The 22090-nt window shown below is 45.3% G+C and overlaps 1 protein-coding gene across 1 annotated transcript in view; it reads right to left on the minus strand.

Annotated features, from left to right (window-relative positions):
• Positions 1 to 670: 670 nt before the first annotated feature.
• LOC126455447 (fatty acyl-CoA reductase 1-like) overlaps positions 671 to 22090 on the minus strand; it is a 232787-nt gene continuing 211367 nt past the window's right edge. The window contains exon 9 of the mRNA XM_050091198.1: positions 671 to 972. Coding sequence (XP_049947155.1) covers positions 879 to 972 — 94 coding nt within the window. The 3' untranslated portion in view covers positions 671 to 878. The remainder of the gene's footprint in view (positions 973 to 22090) is intronic.

Raw genomic sequence — 22090 nt, forward strand, 5'->3', positions numbered from 1 at the left:
CTTATCTGTAGTTCGTTTCTGCGCTGACGTCTGTTGAGAAACCGTAGCAGCGTCGACCCATTCCCAGTCCAAAGCTGTGAGTGTTCTTGATAACTGCAGGTGCCAGGCCATGAGAGCACGTCCATTTGCATCCAGCTGTTGCCTTGTGTTGTGAATCCTTTCTTGTAATAATGCAAAGCTGGCACGACGAAATATCCTCCTGGTGGCAGCGGTGTTGATATGATGGGATACCATAGCCAAATCGCCATATATGGCAATGTCACGGGCACCAGTGACGTCACAGCCGGCAGTTAGCTTATATAAGGGCGCACCAACAGCCCACTGGCAGTCATAACACTTGACAATGGTCAAGGAGTGCTTGGCCGAAAGCTGGTGTAGTTTTAACCAACTGACGCGTTTGGAAACCCGAGAACATTTTATTCAATGTTATCGCCGCGAGACTCTGCATTCATACAGTTCTGTAAGAAGTTGAATTGGTATTGTATACGTCTTTTATTTCTTCTGTTATAACATCTCAAGAGGAAATATGTTACATCAAGACAAGCAACATTAAAGATAATCTAGTAAGTAATTCAAAACCTAAAAATTAGTATCAAATCTCATCCTGACAATAAATAGTAAGAGTAATTTCAGAAATAAGGACAATTAAATGAATTTAGACAATATTAGTCCAAACAGAGTTTTGGTGATTTACATTTAGACTATGAAGACAGCATAAATAGAGCAATAACCTTGTAATAAATCTATATAGATGTGAATTGATGTCAAAAGTTACTTTGAGTGTGGACCTGATGCACAATTATCAATGGGCTCTATGGAAGTGGCGTGCTTAGAGGAACTCAAGAGTTTGTTGGTGCAACCGTATGGCACTGTACATGTCACAGTTCTATCAGAACACGGATAATTCGCCACAGCACCAGTAGCAGCAGCGAACTCAGTATGGTAACTGTTGTGTAGTGCAGAACTGTCAACCTGAAATAGTTAAACAAAACCACATTTTGTTAAATGTAATACAGCCATACAATATAACCTATATGGTCAGTACTGTCTTCAAACATCCAGGTACCTGATAGAATATCACAGTCAAACATAGAAGAATACGAATTTGTTTCGAAACACAAATCATGTTCATAAAATTACACTTTCCCAGCTTCAGTCACGATTATTTTCCAGTATATATTAACGGGGCTCATTTTGACTGCAAGCTGCCATCAATAAGGGTGGTATCCAACGGCTATCTGGGACGACTCCAGACACGTATTCGGCCTGGAATCTCATTGACTGGAACAGAATTGCCTTCAGTGATAAGTTCTGCTTAGGACTGAGCCCTGATGACCAGCAAAGATATATCTGCATATGCTCCAGACAGCGATGCGATACAAACCTGACTATCCCAACCATATGGCCCGACAACCAAGAGTAACAGTCTGAGGAGCCATTTCATTTCATAGCAGGATCTGTTTGGTTGTCATCCATGGCACACTTACACCACAGAGATATGTTAACGATATATGATGCCATATTCCCTTACCTTCCATGCAAGATATCCCAGGATTACGTTTTAGGAAGATAATTCCCTGTACACACAGCGAGAGATTCTATCGCTTGTCTTCGTTTTTCTCAAACCTTGCCTTGACCAGCAAGGTCACTGGATCTCTCCCCGGGTGAGAATGTTTGGACGGGACCCTCTAACGAACATGAGATTTTGCCTACCTAACATGCCAATTGGAAAGAGTTTGGCACAATATCCCCCAGAACAACATCCAACAAGTCTATCATTCAGTGCCAAGCCGAATAATTGCTTGCCTAGGGGCCAGAAGTGGACCAACGTGTTATTGACATGCTTAGTCTGTGAAGCTCTTTCTCCTGAATAAATCATCTAATTCTTCAGGAACTGCAATTATTTGTTTGTTTGTACACATACATTATATCTACCGATTTCCGTTCTATTCAGTTAATTCCTTCGTCGTATGTCGTCTTTTTGTGTTAGAGTGTATACGCTTATATGGAAGAAGGAACACAACAACAAACGCAGCACCAGCAATTCACACTTTCTCGCACAGCTTCTTTAACGGCTAAGGTAATTATATGTTTCAGATCCTGAGATAATAAGCATACTAAGAAAACAGATACTTTTGCAGGAGGATATTTACATGAAGTGATAAGTTATAAACTGTGATTATTCAGCATTTATTGATTTATTATAGTTCCTCAGATTATTTTCCAATAAAAAACTGAAAAATAAGCGTGACGGAAGTTGAGAAAGCTGTAAATGTTCCATAATGTAGTGGAAAACATCAATGAATTCCATGGAACATAAATATTGTTGCTGCTTAAGGCTGATAGAACATTTAAAGCCCTTCAACTCCATCTTGTTTAACTTAAGTATTTCATTACGAGTATCTGACGAAATGTCCGCCAAATGAATAGTACGATTTCTGTGCTTCTGAAAACGAAAGTTCTTATGCGTATATCACTCACTGTTTTTACCTGATTCACGACATTATTACTTTCTTATAGTTTATATAGTTTATATAGTAATTTAAACGCTAAGGATTTATCTGTAAGATGAGGTTCCAATAGGATTAACCTACAAAACTCCTTTCATTATAAAATTATCACATTCTTGTGCCCTAGATTTGGCTGTAGTCAATATCTAGTATCCTTTTAAGATCATGCAAGTGAAGTTTTGAGATTGTACAGTGCATTTTAAGAATAATAACTTGTTATTTGAAATTCCATTGCACTTGTTTTGGTGGTAGTGTAGAGTGGTTTAATACATTGTTGTTGCCAGTTAGGACTACCGGGAGATGGGGGTTTCACCCCATGAACCATGGACCCTGTCGGTGATGACTTGGCTTGCGTGCCTCAGCAATAGAGATAGCCACTCCGAATGTGTAACAGCAATGGACTGTTATCTGCTTAGAGGTCAAACAATCACGTGGGTCCTGAAGAGAGGCCATATTCTTTTTAGTAGTTGTAGGGGAAACACTCTGTATGAGTGACTGATCTGCCCTTGTAACATCAACCAAAATGACCTGGCTACAATAGTGCTGTAAACGGCTGAAAGCAAGGGGAAACTAAAACAGAATCAGTTCCAAAGGGCGTGCAGTTGTATCCCATTGTAAAATGATGATGGAATCCTCTTGGCTAAAATGTTTTTCAGGTAAAATAGTTAAAATTTCCGGGAGGGGACTACTCAGGAAAGTTTTATTATCAGGGGGGACATAATTTGCGATCTACAGGTCGGAGCATGAAACGTTAGATCCCTTAATTGGGCAGGTAGGTTCGAAAATTTAAAAATGGGAGTGGGTAGGTTGTAGTTAGATCAATTGGGACTAAGTGAGGTTTGGTGTCAAGAGGAACAGACCTTGGGTCAGGGGAATAAAGGGTTGTAAATACAAAATCAAATAGGGGTAATGCAGGAAAAGGTTTTATAATGAATAAAAAAGGAATGCAGCTAACCTAGTATGAACAGCATAGTCAACACATTATTGCAGTCAAGAAAGACACAAATTCAATACTCACGACATTAGTAGACTTTCATATACCAGCTAGCTCTGCAGATGATGAACAGGCTGAGGAAATGTATGATGAGATAAAACAAATTATTCAGATAGTCAAAGGAAACGAACGTTTAATTGTGATGGGGGACTGAAATTCGACAGTACAAAAAAGAAAAGAAAGAAAAATGGTATGGACTGCGGGAGAAGAATGAAAGAGAAAGCCACTTGTTAGAATTTTGCACACAGCCTAATTTAATCTTTTCTGGTTTAAGAACCGTGAAATGGTTGTATACACGGAAAAGATCTAGACACACTATAATGTTTTGCATTGATTATATAACTGTAAGGTAGAGATTTAGGAACTAGATTTTAAACTGCAAGACATCTCCATGCGCAAATGTGGATTCTGACCACAATTCATTGGTTATGAACTGGAGATTAAAACTGTAGAAACTGAAAAATGATAGGAAAGTAAGGTGATGGAACCTAAATAAGTTAAAGAATGAGATGCTGTTGAACATTTCATAGGGGGCATTAGGCAACGATAGACTAGAACAAAGGTAAGGAATACAGTAGAAAAGACAGTTGGGTACCTTTGAGGGATGAAATAGTGAAGGCAGCAGTGGTTTAAATATGTATGAAGACAAGGCCTAGTAGAGATTCTTGTATATCACAGGACATATTGAATATAACTGCTGAGAGGAGAAAACAAAAATCCAGCAAATGAAGCAGGCGAAAGGGATTACAAACGTCTAAAAATGAGATTGCCAGGAAGTCCAAAATGGCTAAGCAGGAATGGCTAGATGACAAACGTAAGAATTTAGAAACTTATTTCACTAGGATACAGTCCACAGGAAAATGAAAGAGGCGATTGGAGGAATGCGAAGCAGCTCCACCATTGTCAAGAGCTCAGGTTCAAATGGCTCTGAGCACTATGGGACTTAACATCTTAGGTCATCAGTCCCCTATAACTTAGAACTACTTAAACCTAACCAACCTAAGGACATCACACACATCCATGCCCGAGGCAGGATTCGAACCTGCGACCGTAGCAGTCGCGCGGCTCCGGACTGAGCGCCTAGAACCGCGAGACCACCGCGGCCGGCAAGAGCTCAGGTGTGAAACCAATACTAAGCATAGAAGGGAAAGCTGAAAGATAAAAGGAATATATAGAGAGTTTATACAAGGGCGATGAACTTGAAAGCATCACTGTAGAAACAGTACCGAATTACCAGGCTGATAAGTCATGGCTGCGTAACACAAACACGAATTCTTTACAGAAGAACGTAAAAACTGTTAGTAGCCTATTCGCGAAGCAGTACCGAACCTACGACTTAACTTAGAAGATAGGTAACGGAAATGAGCGTTTGGCGTCATTCGCCGGGAGGCGCCTTACGGGGCAGGTCCGGCCGCCTTGGTGCAGGTCTTATTACATGCGACGTCACATTGGGCGACCTGCGCGCCGTTTGGGGATGAAATGATGATGATGACAACACAACACCCAGTCCCTGAGAGTAGAAAATCCCCGACCCAGGAATCGAACCCGGGTCCTTAGGACGGCAATCCGTCACGCTGACCACTCAGCTATCGCGGCGGGCAGAAGATAGGTAAAGGAATGGCAGACCTACCTCTTTAGCAACTGTAGACTTTTGACTGGAGTACTCTGTTTGATATTTTGAAGGTAGTAGGGGTAAAATACAGGAAGAGGAAGCGTATTTACGCCTTGTACAGCTACCAAATGGCAGTTATAAGATTCGAGGGGCATGAAGGGGAAGTTGTGGTTGAGAAGGGAGTGAGACTGGGTTGTAGCCTATACCTGTTGTTAGTCAATCTGTACACTGAGCATGCAATAAAGGATGGCAAAGAAAAATTTGGAGTAGTAACTAAATTTATGGGAGAACCAATAAAAATTTTATTTTGATGTTTGCTGATGACATTGTAACTCTCCAGAATGAGATTTTCACTCTGCAGCGGAGTGTGCGCTGATATGAAACTTCCTGGCAGATTAAAACTGTGTGCCCGACCGAGACTCGAACTCGGGACCTTTGCCTTTCGCGGGCAAGTGCTCTACCACCTTTTCTTTTTTTTTTTAAATCTCATTTTGTTCGTGTTTTCGTTCGTGTCATTTGCTCGGTGCGGACATCGCAAGACACCCGTTTCAGTTCGTTATTGATCCATTAACTAAGTTTTTTTTATTACAGAGGGCAGCTAACCCTTACCATCTGAGCTACCGAAGCACGACTCACGCCCGGTCCTCACAGCTTTGCTTCTGCCAGCATTTGCCCGCGAAAGGCAAAGGTCCCGAGTTAGAGTCTCGGTCGAGCATACAGTTTTAATCTGCCAGGAAGTTTCACATTGTAACTCTATCAGACACGTCAAAGGATTTGGAAGAGCCGTTGAACAGAATCGGTAACGTCTTGAATGGAGGTTGTACGATGATAATTAACAAAAGTAAAGCAGATATAATGGAATGCAGTTGAGTGAAATCAGATGATGCTAAGGGAATTAGATTAGGGAAGAGTCACTAAAAGTAGTTGATGAGTTTTACTATTTGGCCAGCAAAAATCTGATAGCCAAAGTAGAGAAGATATAAAACGTCGACTGGCAGTGGAAAACAGTGTTTCTGAAGAACGGAAATTTGTTAGGATTGAATATAGGTTTTAAGTGTTAGTAAATGTGTTCTGTAGGCATTTGTCTGGGATGTAGCCATGTACGTATGGAAGCGAAACATGGGTTAAAACAGTGTAGATAAGAAGGAATAGAGGCTCTTGAATTGTGGTGCTACAGAAGTATACTGAAGATTAGATGGGTAAATCGCGTAACTAATGAGAAGGTACTAGCGAGAAATGGTGAGACAAGAAATTTGTGGCACACCTTGACTAAAAGAAGAGGCCCGTTGATATGACATATTCTGAGACATCAAGGGATCACAAATTTAGTATTTGAGGAAAGTACTGGTGTACAGGAAGACCAAGAGATAAATACAGGAAATAGAATCAGAAAGATGTAGGTTGCAGTTATCATTTGGAGATGAAGTGGCTTGCGCAGCATAAAATAACACTGCGAGTTGAATCAGACCAACTTGGAACTGAAAACTACAGTATACAATCAACAGAACGATCAACAGTAAACATGGAGTAATAGCGGAGTGTAGCATTGCCTACAGTTGCGACACTCACTGCTGTGAAAATTATTACCATCTGACAGCTGAAAAGCCGGCCGCGGTGGTCTCGCGGTTCTAGGCGCGCAGTCAGGAACCGTGCGACTGCTACGGTTGCAAGTTCGAATCCTGCCTCGGGCGTGGATGTGTGTGATGTCCTTAGGTTAGTTAGGTTTAAGTAGTTCTAAGTTCTAGGGGACTGATGACCGCAGCAGTTGAGTCCCATAGTGCTCAGAGCCATTTTTTTTTTTTTTTTTTTTTGACAGCTGAAATGGCACTAGCCTTCCTAGGGAGGAGAAAGAATACCATATAATTAAAGTTTGTTTCTATCCTTCTACTTAGTTAAGGAAATAGTAATTATATTTTGTGTTCCAAGCATGAGTAAATTGTCGAAAGACACAATTTATTCACGAAAAAATACTTTCGAATATATTCATAGCTGCACCTTACTCCGCTGAAAGGAAGAGAATATGTGGGTAAAACGAACACGTGAATCTTTTCTTGTGAGCTCTGATTTCTCTCATTTTATTATGATGATTATAGATACAGATGGGCGCCAACAAAACACACTGGTGTCCAAAATTAAAACAACAAACTGCTATTTCCCCGTCCTTTGTCTAATTCACGTTATAGTCATACAAATTGTCAACAGATGTAGCTGCACGCCAGCAGTGACATCAGGGCACCTGTAAAGTGGGGTAGTGTTTGCAGGGTCGTCCCACACCCACAGCCGCTGTGTACACAGTCACAGACGGTGCAGCGTGGCACAGTGAATACGCCTACAGACTCTCTGCTGTGGAGGGCCACAGGAAGAATGGAAGCGGGAGAGTCGTATACTGATGTGGCCCGATGGCTTAAACTGAATCGTTCTTGTTGTAACGGTGACCGGAACGGTCGCGGGGTTGAAGTGATGGGAACCGCGGCGGGACCGGCGGTGTGGCCCGTGAACAACAACACAACGGAAGAGGACGGACACGACCAACGAAGGACAGAACGAACAACAACAAGATCGAAACAACGGAGTCACAAGAAAGCCTAACAACCACGTCCACTCGCACACAGAACAAAAAAGTAAATAAGCTGACTAACACGAGGCGATGTGTCCAGAGACGTACGCTGGGTTAGCCTGGCTGGCTGAGCGAGAGGCAGGCGCTTAAGTATTCTACCGGGGGCGCCGCTATTGGCAGCTCGAACCATGTGTTCAACTGTGGCGCCCTCACACTAAATGCGGGCCAGGAGGCTCGCGCCGCCACAGCTTATGGCGCGATGCTGCAGAGACTTAAAGGGGTCTTCGACGTCCATGATGTCTGGCGGGGATTTAAATTCCGCGTCACGCGGTACCAGATCCCTCCCCCCTGAAACTTGCGCGTTGGGACGGAAACACCCCGGACAGTGCCGAGGTGGGTGGCAGTGGGAAGAGGAGCTGGGCTCATCAACAGCTATTGGCGGGGAGGAAGGGACGCCCTAGGTATCCATGACAACCGATCCGGAGTCCAGGGCGGGGGAGGGAGCCACCGATCCACCCGGAGGCGGAGAGGGCTGGTGGCAGGCCCGCGGGAGACGGCAACCGGGGGCAGCGACGGTGACTCGAGGGCCACGTCTGTATCTGAAGGGAATAGGCAGCGGCGCGAGACCCGTGGCGGCACGCGGGCGGAGCTGATTGTAATGGCGGCGCTCCAACCCTTTCGACGTCTGCACCGACGGTACACGCCGCCCATAGACCGCGACGACCGTGGCGGGTGTCCAACCCCCCTTGCGCCCGTACTCGCGGACCCATACGGCCGTGCCAGGGGCATACCGCTGCGAGGGCCGGGAGTGGCGGTGGTAGGAGGATGGCATCAGCAAATGGAGCAGAGTCCGCGGCTGTCGTCCATGAAGGAGCTCTGCCGAACTGCTTCAGTCAATTGGCGTATTGTGAAAGGTGCTCAAAAACAGGGTGAGGGCCGACTTGGTTGGAGATGTGTAGATCACCTTAGTCAACTGGTGCTTAAAAGTGCGGAGAAGCCTCTCTGCTGCACCATTGGACCAAAGGTGGAAAGGGGGCTACAGAAAAATTTGATACTGTTGGCCTGACAGAAGTCATGGAAGGAGGGCCGTGAATTGGGGACCATTATCGGAGACCAACATGTGTGGCAGGCCCTCAATGGTGAGAACCTGGGCCAGGGCCATGAGTGGTGGCTGCCATGCAGACAACATATGGGGTATCCGGAGTAGGCATCAATGATGAGTTACCATATGGACCCCAAAAATGAGTCTGGAACCGCAAGACCGCTACGGTCGCAGGTTCGAATCCTGCCTCGGGCATGGATGTTTGTGATGTCCTTAGGTTAGTTAGATTTAACTAGTTCTAAGTTCTAGGGGACTAATGACCTCAGCAGTTGAGTCCCATAGTGCTCAGAGCCATTTGATCCATTTTTGAACCCCAAAAATGGGCCCGCAAATTCGATATGGATCCGATCGCAGGGACAGCAAGGCTCAAGCCAGGGTGCAAACGACTGAGGGGAGCTTGCCCGGTGACGCACACAGACAGTGCACCCACGGACCAGGAGCTCCATATCGCCATGAATGCCAGGCCAATACACATGCTGGCGAGCCAAAACTTTCATTCGGGACATACCCCAGTGCCCGTGGTGTAACAAACCGAGCACCATAAGCTGCAATTCAGGAGGGATGACCATCTGATGGGCATCCGACTCTGTGGCCAACAGAAGGACATCATCGTCCAAGAGAGCCTGTGGGACAGGTGGCACCAGGGGTTGAAATAGGACTGCATCTGACGAGTAACATAGGACGGCCACCTGTGGACCACGTGGTTGAGAACCTGCAGCAACACAGGGTTGCGGCGGGTAGCCGCAGCAATGTGAGCAGCCATAAGAGGCAGACCGGCCAGCGCAACACGGCGGCGGAATCAATGTGAAAGCAGAGGACTTGCTCTCGGTCAAAGGCAGGATCGGGGCCTGCTGGGATATGTGACAAAGCGTCCGCGTTAGCATGGGGGGTGGTGGGTGTAAAAACAATGCCCAGCGCTGGAGACGTTGAGCTGTCCGCTCTGGAAGGTGCGAGTGGTGTCCAAAAAGTGTAACCAAGGGTTTATGGTCCGTCAGGAGGGTGAACTTTGCCCCAAAGAGATAGGTGTGAAATTTTTGGACAGCGAACACGATCGCCAGAGTGTCCTTATCCATCTGGGAGTAGTGCTGTTGTGCTGGGGTCAACGTCTTAGAGGCATATGCGATGGGCTGTTTGGAGACATCGGCATCCTGGCACACAAGGACGGCCCCAGCGCCATACGCCGATGCATCAGCCGCCACAACCTAGGGGCCATCCGGAGAAAAGGGAGTAAGACAAGGGGCGGACTTGAGCATCGCTTTTAAACGGAGAAAAGCCTGGTCACAGGCTGGCGTCCAATCAAAAGGTACCCCTTTGTTACGCAAGTGATTGAGAGGTTGAGCAACGGAGGCAGCCTGGGGCAAAAACTTTAAGTAATAAGTAAACTTGCCCAAAAACACCTAGAGTTCAGATAAGTCCTTGGGACAAGGAAGGGCCTCAATGGCCGCAACATTACGACCTGAAGGGCGCATGCCATCTTTGCTAAGCCAGTGGCCTAAGTATTCCACTTCCGGTTGGAAAAAACAACACTTGTCCAGCCGAGAGCATAAACCAGCAGAGTGCAGAGTGTGAAATATGGCACTGAGGTTTTGCTAGTGTACCTGGCGGGAACGCCCGGTGACCAAGATAATTCACACAGGCAGGGATAGGCTGTGTAAGCTGCTCCAGGAATCGCTGGAAAATGGCCGGCGCCGAATAGACACCAAAGGAAAGGCGCTTGTACTTATACAATCCGAAAGGCGTGTTGATAATCATTATGTTCTGAGATTCGGCATCCAAGGGCAACTGGTGGTGTGCCTCAGCCAGGTCGATCTCCCCCGGCAAGCTTGGCAAGAGGGTCTTCCTGTCGGGGAATGGGGTAAGTGTCAATCAGGGACTGAGCATTGACAGTAGCGCCGAAGTCCCTACACAGCCGTAGGGACCCATTGGGTTTCCGTGTGACCACCTGTGATATCACCTACGCACTATAAGTTACAGGCTCCAGCACGCCAGCGGCCTGGAGCCGATCAAGTCCCTGCTTGACCGCTGGTCGTAAGGCCACTGGAAAGGGCCGGGCCTGGAAAAAGCGAGGCTGTGCATCCGGCCGTAGGGTGATGTGTGCCTGAAAGCCGGAAGCACATCCGAGATCCGGTCCAAACAACGACACAAAAGCGGAGCACAGATCGTCCAAGTCCTAAGAGGGAGCAGCCGTGGAAACGACCTTAACTTCGTCGGAAATTGAAAAGCCCAACAGTTGAAACGCATCCAGGCCTAAAATATTCGAAGCCGACGGATGGTCGACGACAAAGAGGGTAAGGAACTGGGAAACATGCTTGTACGTCGCCTGGGCGACGAACTGCCCATGAAGGAGAATGGAACTATCTCTGTAGGCGACCAAATGGTGAAAGGGAGGCGACAATGCAGATGAGCCCAGCCAGGTAAATGTCGTCATATTAATTAAGGAGACGGTGGCCCAAGTGTCAACATGAAAACAGACATCCTGAGTGAAAATGCGGAGATTGAGGAAAAACTCCCGCACTGACGGGTAGTCCTGTGGGACGACCGACCGCAGAGCATGGACTGTATCTTGAGGCCCAGGAGGGGCAGGACTGGAGCGAGTCGAATGACTACTACAAACATCGGATGTGGCCCTCCTTGTTATACAGCGTGCACGGTTTCCAGCGATGGGGACAATCAAACCGCGAATGGGCAGTAAAAAACTGTGGGCAAGAGGGAAGTGGGCCGCGCGACCGGCGACGAGGGGTGACCGAAGGCGCCGATGCCATAGAGACGTCGGACAACGAGGGGTCCCGACGGCACTGGCCTCTGTCGGCCGGGCCACGTCGATGTCACGAGGGCGGAACCCGCCGTAACGCCGCGATCGCCGCCACCTGCGGTCGTGCCATAAGACGCTCGTTAGCGGCTTGAGCAATTTCAAAGGAGTGGGAAATGTGGAGAATCTCTTCCAAGGAGGGATTGTCGAGTTTCAACGCCGCAGTGCGGACCTCAAGATCGGGAGCCAGCTGAACCACCACATCCTGGATCAGGGAGTCCGCATACGAAAACTTACACTGCTGACTGGTGCACGTAAAATCGCATCGACGGCTGAGACCCAGCAAGTTCGTGACCAGGAACGATACGATTGACCAGGCTGTTTATGGTACTGGTGGAACTCCAGCCGAGAGGCGACCACGTGGTAGCGTTGGGAATAATAGTTTGTCAGCAAAAAGGCAGATCTCCTGGAAAGAGAGAACCACAGGATCGGACAACCGTGCCAACTTGGGGAGAAGAAAGAACATGTCCGGGGAGGCCGAAGACAAAAACAACGACCGCTGAAAGGAGTCGTCCATGACTTGAAAAGCCGTGAAATGATGTTGTTTCAGCCGATGTAAGTAGGTTTCCCAGTCCTCTTTAGAGTCATTAAAGGGTGGGAACGACGACCGACGTGGGAAAGCATCGGACACCCGAGGACAAGGAAGCTCTTTTGGCAACGCGTCCCGGGCATCGACTTTGTCCGTTAGCAACTGCAGCGACTTTTGTAATCTGTCTAACTGGAGTTGCTGCTGCTGCATGAGCTGCTGCTGTTGCTCCAGCAGACAGACCAACTTCGCCTCCATACCAACAACGACCACCGTTTACCTCGTCGCCGAAATGTTGTAACGTCTACTGGAACGGTCTACATCTACATCTACATCCATACTCCGCAAGCCACCTGACTGTGTGTGGCGGAGGGCACCCTGAGTACCACTATCGGTTCTCCTTTCTATTCCAGTCTCGTATTGTTCGTGGAAAGAAGGATTGTCGGTATGCTTGTGTGTGGGCTCTAATCTCTCTGATTTTATCATCATGCTCTCTTCGCGAGATATACGTAGGAGGGAGCAATATAGTGCTTGACTCTTCGGTGAAGGTATGTTCTAGAAACTTTAACAAAAGCCCGTACCGAGCTACTGAGCGTCTCTCCTGCAGAGTCTTCCACTGGAGTTTATCTACCATCTCCGTAACGCTTTCGCGATTACTAAATGATCCTGTAACGAAGCGCGCTGCTCTCCATTGGATCTTCTCTGTCTCTCCTAACAACCCTATCTGGTACGGATCCCACACTGCTGAGCAGTATTCAAGCAGTGGGCGAACAAGCGTACTGCAACCTACTTCCTTTGTTTTCGGATTGCATTTCCTTAGTATTCTTCCAATGAATCTCAGTCTGGGATCTGTTTTACCGACGATCAACATTGTATGATCATTCCATTTTAAATCACTCCAAATGCCTACTCCCAGAAGATTTATTGAATTAACTGCTTCCAGTTGCTGACCTGCTATTTTTTAGCTAAATGATAAGGGATCTATCTTTCTATGTATTCGCAGCACATTACACTTGTCTACATTGAGACTGAATTGCCATTCCCTGCACCATGCGTCAATTCGCTGCAGATCCTCCTGCATTTCAGTACAATTTTCCATTGTTACAACCTCTCGATATACCACAGCATCATCCGCAAAAAGCCTCAGTGAACTTCCGATGTCATCCATAAGGTCATTTATGTATATTGTGAATAGCAACGGTCCTCCGACACTCCCCAGCGGTACACCTGAAATCACTCTGTACTTCGGAAGACTTCTCTCCATTGAGAATGACATGCTGCGTTCTGTTATCTGGGAATTCTTCAATCCAATCACACAATTGGTCTGATAGTTCATATGCTCTTACTTTGTTCATTAAATGACTGTGAGGAACTGTATCTAACGCCTTGCGGAAGTCAAGAAACACGGCATCTACCTGTGAACCCCTGTCTATGGCCCTCTGAGTCTCATGGACGAATAGCGCGAGCTGGGTTTCACATGACCGTCTTTTTCGAAACCCATGCTGATTCCTACAGAGTAGATTTCTAGTCTCCAGGAAAGTCATTATCCTCGAAAAAATACGTGTTCCAAAATTCTACAACTGATCGACGTTAGAGATTTAGGTCTATAGTTCTGCACATCTGTTCGACGTCCCTTCTTGAAAACGGGGATGACCTGTGCCCTTTTCCAATCCTTTGGAACGCTACGCTCTTCTACAGACCTACGGTACACCGCTGCAAGAAGGGGGGCAAGTTCCTTCGCGTACTGTGTGTAAAATCGAACTGGTATCCCATCAGGTCCAGCGGCCTTTCCTCGTTTGAGCGATTTTAATTGTTTCTCTATCCCTCTGTCGTCTATTTCGATATCTACCATTTTGTCATCTGTGCGACAATCTAGAGAAGGATCTACAGTGCAGTCTTCCTCTGTGAAACGGCTTTGGAAAAAGACATTTAGTATTTCGGCCTTTAGTCTGTCATCCTCTGTTTCAGAACCATTTTGGTCACAGAGTGTGGACATTTTGTTTTGATCCACCTACCGCTTTGACATAAGACCAAAATTTCTTAGGATTTTCTGCCAAGTCAGTACATAGAACTTTACTTTCGAATTCATTGAACGCCTCTCGCATAGCCCTCCTCATACTACATTTCGCTTCGCGTAATTTTTGTTCTGTGTAGGAATATAATATGAGAATTAATAAAGCAAAAACAAAAGTATTGGCATGCGACAAAGAAGATGAAGTGAAAGTCCAAGTTCATGTAGGCAATGAACTGCTTGAAAAAGTTGGTAAATTTACTTATCTGGGCAGTAATATTACCAGGGATGGAAGGAGCAAGGCAGAAGTGAGAAGTAGAATTGCTCAAGCCAAGGCTGCTTTTAACAAGAAGAAAAACATATTAACATCTAAGAGCATCAGCCTTGAAATCAGGAAAAGATTTTTGAAATCATATGTGTGGAGTGTGGCATGCTATGGGTGTGAAACATGGACTCTCGGGACAGAGGAAGACCAGAAGCTAAATTCTTTTGAAATGTGGTGCTATAGACGCATGCTCAAAATAAAATGTATCGGCAAGGTCACAAACGAAGTGATTCTGGAAAGAGCAGGTGAGAAGAGAAGCTTCTGGAGTTTCATTGTTAAAAGAAGAGTGCAATTTACAGGCCATCTATTAAGACATAAAGGACTCCTGAACACAATCATAGAGGGATATGTCGAGGGAAAAAGTCCAAGAGGAAGACCACGACTGAGGCACATGGATCAAATCGTGAAAGATGTGGGATGTAACACCTATAAAGAAATGAAGAGAAAATCTGAAAGACGCACATTGTAGCTGTTGCAAACCAATCCTTGGATTGACCACTACAGAAGAAGAACAATTTTTGTTTGTTTGCGAGGCTTTGGCTATGTTTATGTTTGCTGTGAAGTTCCCTTTGCTTCCGCAGCAGTTTTCTAACTCGGTTGTTGCACCACGGTGGCTCTTTTCCATCTCTTACGATCTTGCTTGGCACATACTCATCTAACGCATATTGTACAATGGTTTTGAACTTTGTCCACTGATCCTCCACGCTATCTGTACTTGAGACAAAACTTTTGTGTTGAGCCGCTAGGTACTCTGATATCTCGTGGGTTGAAGTGACGGAAAGCGCTGCGGGATCCTTGGAGTGGCCCGTGAACAATCCACGTATACTCGTACATAGAACAAGAAAGTAAATAAGCTGTCTAAGGCGAAGCGATGTGTCCAAAGACGTACCCAAGGTTAGACTGGCTGGCTGAGCGAGACGCAGGTGCTTAAGTACTCTATCGGGGGCGCCGCTATTGGCCGCTGGAACCACGAATTCCACTGTGGCGCCCTCACACTAAATGCGGGCCAGGAGGCGGGCGCCGCCACAGCTTATGGCGCGATGGTGCAGAGACCTCTAGGGGTCTTCGACGTCCATGACGTCTGGCGGGGATTCAAATTCCGCAGCGCGCGGTACCAGAATTCAGTTGTTTCTGGGATGTGGTGACATTTATAGAGACTGAAACAATATCCCAAAGAACAGTGTAGGGCCGACAACTTGTGTCATCAGAAAGAATGGACGGTTATTTGGCTGTAAGGGCACGGCAGTACAGCCTTAGTACTGGATGGCAACTGGCATCTCACGTCGCAGCTTGTTAGAGATCTGCTGTCTGTTTACCTCTGGCATGTCTTGACAGAAGGTAATGTGGAGTCATCAACATTCCACTTGGACGGTCGAACGGAGCGCCAATGTTCTTTTCACAGATGAGTTCCGATTTCGCCTGGAGAGTGATTCTCGGCGGATTCGCATCTGGAGGGTCCATGAAAAACGATTTCTGGACCCAAACATTGGGGAAAGAGAAGGAATGGTTTAAATGGCTCTGAGCACTATGGGACTTAACTTCTAAGGTCATCAGTCGCCTAGAACTTAGAACTACTTAAACCTAACTAACCTAAGGACATCACACACATCCATTCCCGAGGCAGGATTCGAACCTGCGACTGTAGCGGTCGCGCGGTTCCATACTGTAGCGCCTAGAACCGCTCGGCCACCAAGGCCGGCTTTGGGGAAAGGTTGGAAAAAACGAAGAACTTTTTTTTATTACTTGCTGTATTGTTTCCATTGTTTCAAGTTTACTGTCAGGTTTTTGTACCATTTTCTGGAAAAATAAAAGCAACCTTGCAATATTTCCGTTTGTTGCCTTAATTTTGGACACCAGTGTAGCCGGGGGAGAAAGTTGGTGTTTGAAGTTTAATGAGAACTTGCTGCCGCAGCGAAAAATACCTTACTTTTAACTACTTCCATCCCATTTTCCTCATCATATCCTGCCACCCTCTCCCGTATTTCGAAATCATATAAAACGAGCTGTCCTTGTTTGAACTTTTCCTATGTCCTCCGTCAGACCTATGTAATACGTATATCACACAGCATCTCAGTACTCCGGAAGAGGGCGGAAAAGCGCAAGATAAGCAGCCTCTTTAGTGACCAGCCACATTTTCTAAGTGTTCTGTCAATAAATCGCAGTCATTGGGTTGCTTTCTTTTCCCACAACATTATCTATGTGCCGGTGTCAATTTTCAGTTGTTCGTAACTGTATTTAGGTGAGCTTACAGCCTTTAGATTTATGTGATTATTGCGTAACCGAAATTTATCGGATTACTTTTAATGCTCATTGGATGACTTCTCACTTCTCATTACTGAGGGTCAACTGCCACGGTTTTAAACATAAATACGTCTTGTCTGAAGCATTTCTAAATTAGTTTTGATCACCTATGACATTACATGACGGTAGATGACAGCATCATCGGCAAACAATCTAAAAGGTCTGCTCAGACTGGGTCCTAAATCGTTAATGTAGATCAGAAACAACAGATGGCCCATAAAAAACGGTTAAATGGCTCTAAGCACTATGCGACTTAACATCTAAAGGTCATCAGTCCCCTAGACTTAGAACTACTTAAACCTAACTAACCTAAAGACATCACACACATACAGTCCGAGGCAGGATCAGAACCTGCGACCGTAGCAGCAGCGCGGTCCCGGACTGAAGCGCCTAGAACTGCTCGGCCACAGCGGCCGGCTGGGCCCATAACACTTTCTTGGGGAACACCAGATGTTACTTCTGTTTTACACGATGACTTTCTGTTACCTGTTCTGACAGGAAATCACGAATCCAGTCAGACAACTGAGACGATACTCCATAGGCACGCAAACTAAATAGAAGTCGCTGCGAGAAATGGTGTGTAAGGTTCTCTGGAGATGTATTAATATGATTCTTGCCGTTTAGGGCCAGACGTAGCAAGAGTTGTGGAATGGGTTTCTTCTTGGTTGGGAAACAGTTGTTTTGATTTCGACGTTATTGTCACGTCTGTGTGTTTTTCCCTTCTGTTTCAGATTTGAAGAGTTATATGGTATGTTAAATACTATATGTATGTATCGCATTCCGAATAAGTTTCCTATTTCTCCGTTCATTGATTTGATTGGAAATGTAGTGAACAGAACTTGATGTTGTTGAGTAGATGTTCGACTCCTTACTGCAAAAGGTCAGGTCTACTGGTGTTTAGTGGCCACTTACTGCTATTATAAGGAAAAGGTCACCTTCAGCAAATACCTGTAATTTACAAGAGAATCGTAAATGATATGCTCTAAAATGTAGCGTTTCATATTTTCGGAAGATCTTTAGGAATCCAAAAAGGACAGATGTGGGGTCTTCTTGTTGTTGCAAGTTATTACACTACTCTCGCTCCCATTGGTAAAAACCATTGTACTATTGTAAGCAATTACTATTCGCTTTCGCAAGATCGCGTCGAACAATGTAACTTCCAGGCAGTTTGGTGTGCTACTGTCGCAGTGGGCAACACGACTCTTATGTCAGACCGTGATGACAGAACAGCCCTCAGATAAACGCGTACTCTTTCATGACAGTGGGCTTAGTCTGCTCTATCGGTGTACAGAACAGTCCGCAATCAATACATAAATGTTTCCTTACAAGTGTTGTTTCAAATGCGGACCACCACGATCACAACAGTGTCTAGTGCGACAAAACATCCACTGGCGTGCATGCTCAAGAATCCCAGGAGTCCGGTTGCCTATCTGTTGCTGCTGCGACATCCCTAGCAAACAGGTCGAGCTGAGTCTCGTAAAATAGGCTCCTTACGTGCCTCCAGAACAAGAAGTCTATTTTCACTGTCCATGGAAGAGCACCATGGCGACCTATCGCAGCTCGCATTAGGGTGCTTCTTAAATAGAGTGCAAAACGTGCCTAGTTCCTGTTGTGCTCAGTTTGCACAGATCGATGAATTCTCAGTTGGACATTTTGTAGTAACTGTGCGGAAGAAACGTTTTGTACTATACTCTGTTCAGATTACCGGAAAGTACGTAAGGTATAATCACATTTATATTTCTTTAGTGGTGTCATCAGTCCCACAATAAATGCTCTCCATTGCCAACCTCTTCATCTCAACAGTAGCACTGTCACCTAAAGTCCTCATTTATTTGATCGATATATTTAATTCTCGGACATTATCTCCATATTCTTATGCTCTACTGCTCCCTCACGTACCATCAATATATTACTTGATGTGTTGGCACATGTCCTATCACCCTGTCATTTCTCCTCAACGATTTCCATGTGTTACTTACCTCGCCTATCCTAATTTTCAAAATGTTTTTGTCGCACCTCATCTAAAACGCTTGTACTCACTCCTTTCCGATTATCCCACAGTCCACGATTCACGTCCACACAGTTTTGTGCTCCACACGAACATAGTAGAAACTTCATCCTCAAATGTATACTGCTAGTGGACTTACATTGGCAACAAAACTCCCTCTTTGTTTGTTCTATGTGTATGTCCTCCTCTCTTCACCCACCATGTGTTATTTCGGTGCAAAGGTAGCAGCAGGGTGACTATGTTGAGAAATAAATACTTAGACATGAAGAATGAAGATGTAGAATTTTAATGACGTTTGTTTAAGTTAAAAAACTTTGATTCCCATAAAAATTTCCGAGGCAGTACTTTTTAGCACGCTCTCGAACAAGCCCTCTTTGAGAGGACCGCTGGGAGAACAAGGGCGACTTCTTGTATCAGAAGTATTTGACTACGATAGCTGGTGACTGTGATTCAGAAGCCGAGTAGTGACTGGAACTGAAGTCGGGCCTTAAAAAGTTTTGATTACTGATCAAAGTCAGGACCCCTAGGCGTAGAAAACAGAAAATCGCCGAAAATACCCGTCACCCGCCGCCCACTATATCGATACATTCACAACTTCGTAGGGTTAACACAGCTGCTCACGTTCTCCGTTTTATGAACTTGACAAACCTGTCTAAGGACATTTGATTATGCTGTTTCTTTTAATCCTCTGCCTGTCTATGTCTTTTATAGTATTGTCCCTTTTAGTTGCTGCTTTAACCTCGTGCCTCACTGTGCATTCCTAACTTAGTCTGGGCGCTAATGACCATTGTAGTTGTGCGCCCTAAAACCACAAAAAAAATATCGCGTGAGGGTTTTTATCATACCATTCATGGGTTTTTCTATTGTTGGAAACGCCCTCTCTTGTGACTTGGCGTCGTCTGTAAACAGCACAAAAATATTAAAACAGTGCTTGCCTGTACACTGTGTAAGAATTTTCAAACTTTATTCGAGATGAAAGTACACTGCCTTCTGTGACTTCACCTTCTGTGGATGATACAGATGTACAGATTTTGTTGTTCATGCAAAATTCTCGAAATAGTTGTTCAACTTTGTTCAGAGTTTGTGGAACACGCTAGCTACTAGTGGTTGGATAGTCACCAACCGCGTGTAACTCTCGTACAGATTGGGTGCGGTGGCGTGTCTCTGACGTCTAGGGTGCCGCTGTCGTTTTTGTACCGCTCTTCCACTGTGATGAGAGAAACCTTACATAAGGTGCACATTGGAAAACTCTTCATGAGTACATCAATCCACACTATTGTCTGGTACTGCTAAATACATCTAACACTGCCCCAAGAACAAACCCAAGACAGAACCGAGGAATACTGAACGTAAGATAGCGGATGAAGAATATAGTGGACATTGCTGTTTCTGAGCAGAAAGTAGCGTGAGTCAGTGGAGCTAGTTTGCTTACGAACGAGAGACACAGTGCATACCGTGAACAGCTGTGGTGCGGGTACTTTAAATACAATACAAATATAAATGCGCGTAAGAAATCAAACTAAATGCAATTATTGTGTGACAAGGCATGGTAGACCACAGTCACTTACACCAAAGCACTCAGAAAATTTCCCCAAAAATTATCCATAATTTTTCACTGTAGATCGACTCACTCACTGTACTCCGTTAGTAACTGTGAGATGGCATTGTGGGAATCACATGCACAAAATGTGTACACATGTTTCAAACAGCAGAAAAGGAGCAAAAGAAAAATAAGTAAAAGTGCTGGTCGCATTCGGTGTGTAGAATTATTTAAAATATGGCTATCTCCAGTACTTCAGGTGACTACATGAATGAATATATTTTGGAAATCATAGAAAAGAATGGTAAGTATGCTAGTATACATGAAATTCGTAGACACACACTTAGCAGGTCAATACTCAAACTATAATGTTCTATCACCTATTAAAATGCCATAATAAATTGCCAAAGGAGACAAAGTAGATAATCACATGGAGATGACAAAATTCATGGGATAGCGATATGCATGTATACAGATAGCTCCAGTATCGCATAGACAAGGTATAAAAGCGCACGGCTTTGACGGTGTTGTAATTTGTACTCAGGTGTTTCATGCAAATAGGATTTCGACGTGATTATGGGCTCACGACGTAAACCAACAGACTCTGAACGCGGAGTGGTAGATGAAGCTAGACGCATGGGGAATTCATTTCGGAAATTGTTAGGAAATTCAATGACAGTGTCAAGAGTGTGCCAAGAATACCAAATTTCAAGCATTTTCTCTCACAACGGACAACGGTGGCCGACGACTCTCAGTTAAGGACCGAGAGAAGTGGCGTTTGCGTAGAGTTGTCATTGCTAACAGACAAGCAACACTGCGTGAAACAACCACGATAATCAATGTGGAGCGCTCGACGAACGTATCTGTTAAGCCAGTGAGGCCAAATTAGGCGTTAATGGGCTGTGGCAGCAGGCAACCTAAGTTGCTAACAGCGGGACATCGCCTTCAGCGCCTCTCGTGGGCTCGTGTCCATATTAGTTGCAACCTAGACGACTGGAAAACCATGCCCTGCGCGGATGAGTCCCGATTTCGGTGGACAAAAGCTGATTGCAGGGTTCGAGTGCGCCGCAGACCTCGTGAAGCCACAAGCTCAATTCGACAACAAGGCACTGTGCAAGCTGATGGTGGCTCCATAGTGGTTTGGGCTTTGTTTACAAGGAATGGACTGGGTTCTCTGGTCCAAATGAACCGATCATTGAATGGATACAGCTATGTTCGGCTTCTTAGAGCCCATTTGCAGCAATTCATGGATTTCATGTTTGCAAACAAAGATTAAATTTTTATGTGTGGCAGTGCACCATGTCACGGGGCCACAATCGTTCGCGACTGGTTTGAAGAGCACTCTGTTCAATTCGAGCGAATTATTTGACTACCCGTCGAACATTTATGGGTCATAATCGAGAGGTAAGTTCGCGCACAAAATCCTGCACCGGCAACGGTTTCGCGATTATGGAGGGCTGTACAGGCAGCATGGCCAACATTTCCGCATGGGACATCGAACGACTTGTAGAGTCCATGTCACGTTGAGTTACTGCACTAAGCTTGGCAAAAGGAGATCCGTAACTTTGTTGGGACGTAGCCCATGATATTTCGTGTAAAGCACAATTTTATTTAAGAAGGTAGTCAATACTTTGCTGTTAAACAAAGCATGATACAAAAGTAAAGATTACTTTGAAAAGTCGAAGTATTGGTTAATAAAATAGCGACTAAAACACAGCTGTCATATTGCAGTAAACTTTCACAGTGTAATGAATTTGATTGGTTAATTGCACACACTGTTTCGTTCATTCGTACT

Source organism: Schistocerca serialis, chromosome 2, assembly GCF_023864345.2.
Source record: "Schistocerca serialis cubense isolate TAMUIC-IGC-003099 chromosome 2, iqSchSeri2.2, whole genome shotgun sequence".
Lineage (NCBI taxonomy): Eukaryota > Metazoa > Arthropoda > Insecta > Orthoptera > Acrididae > Schistocerca > Schistocerca serialis.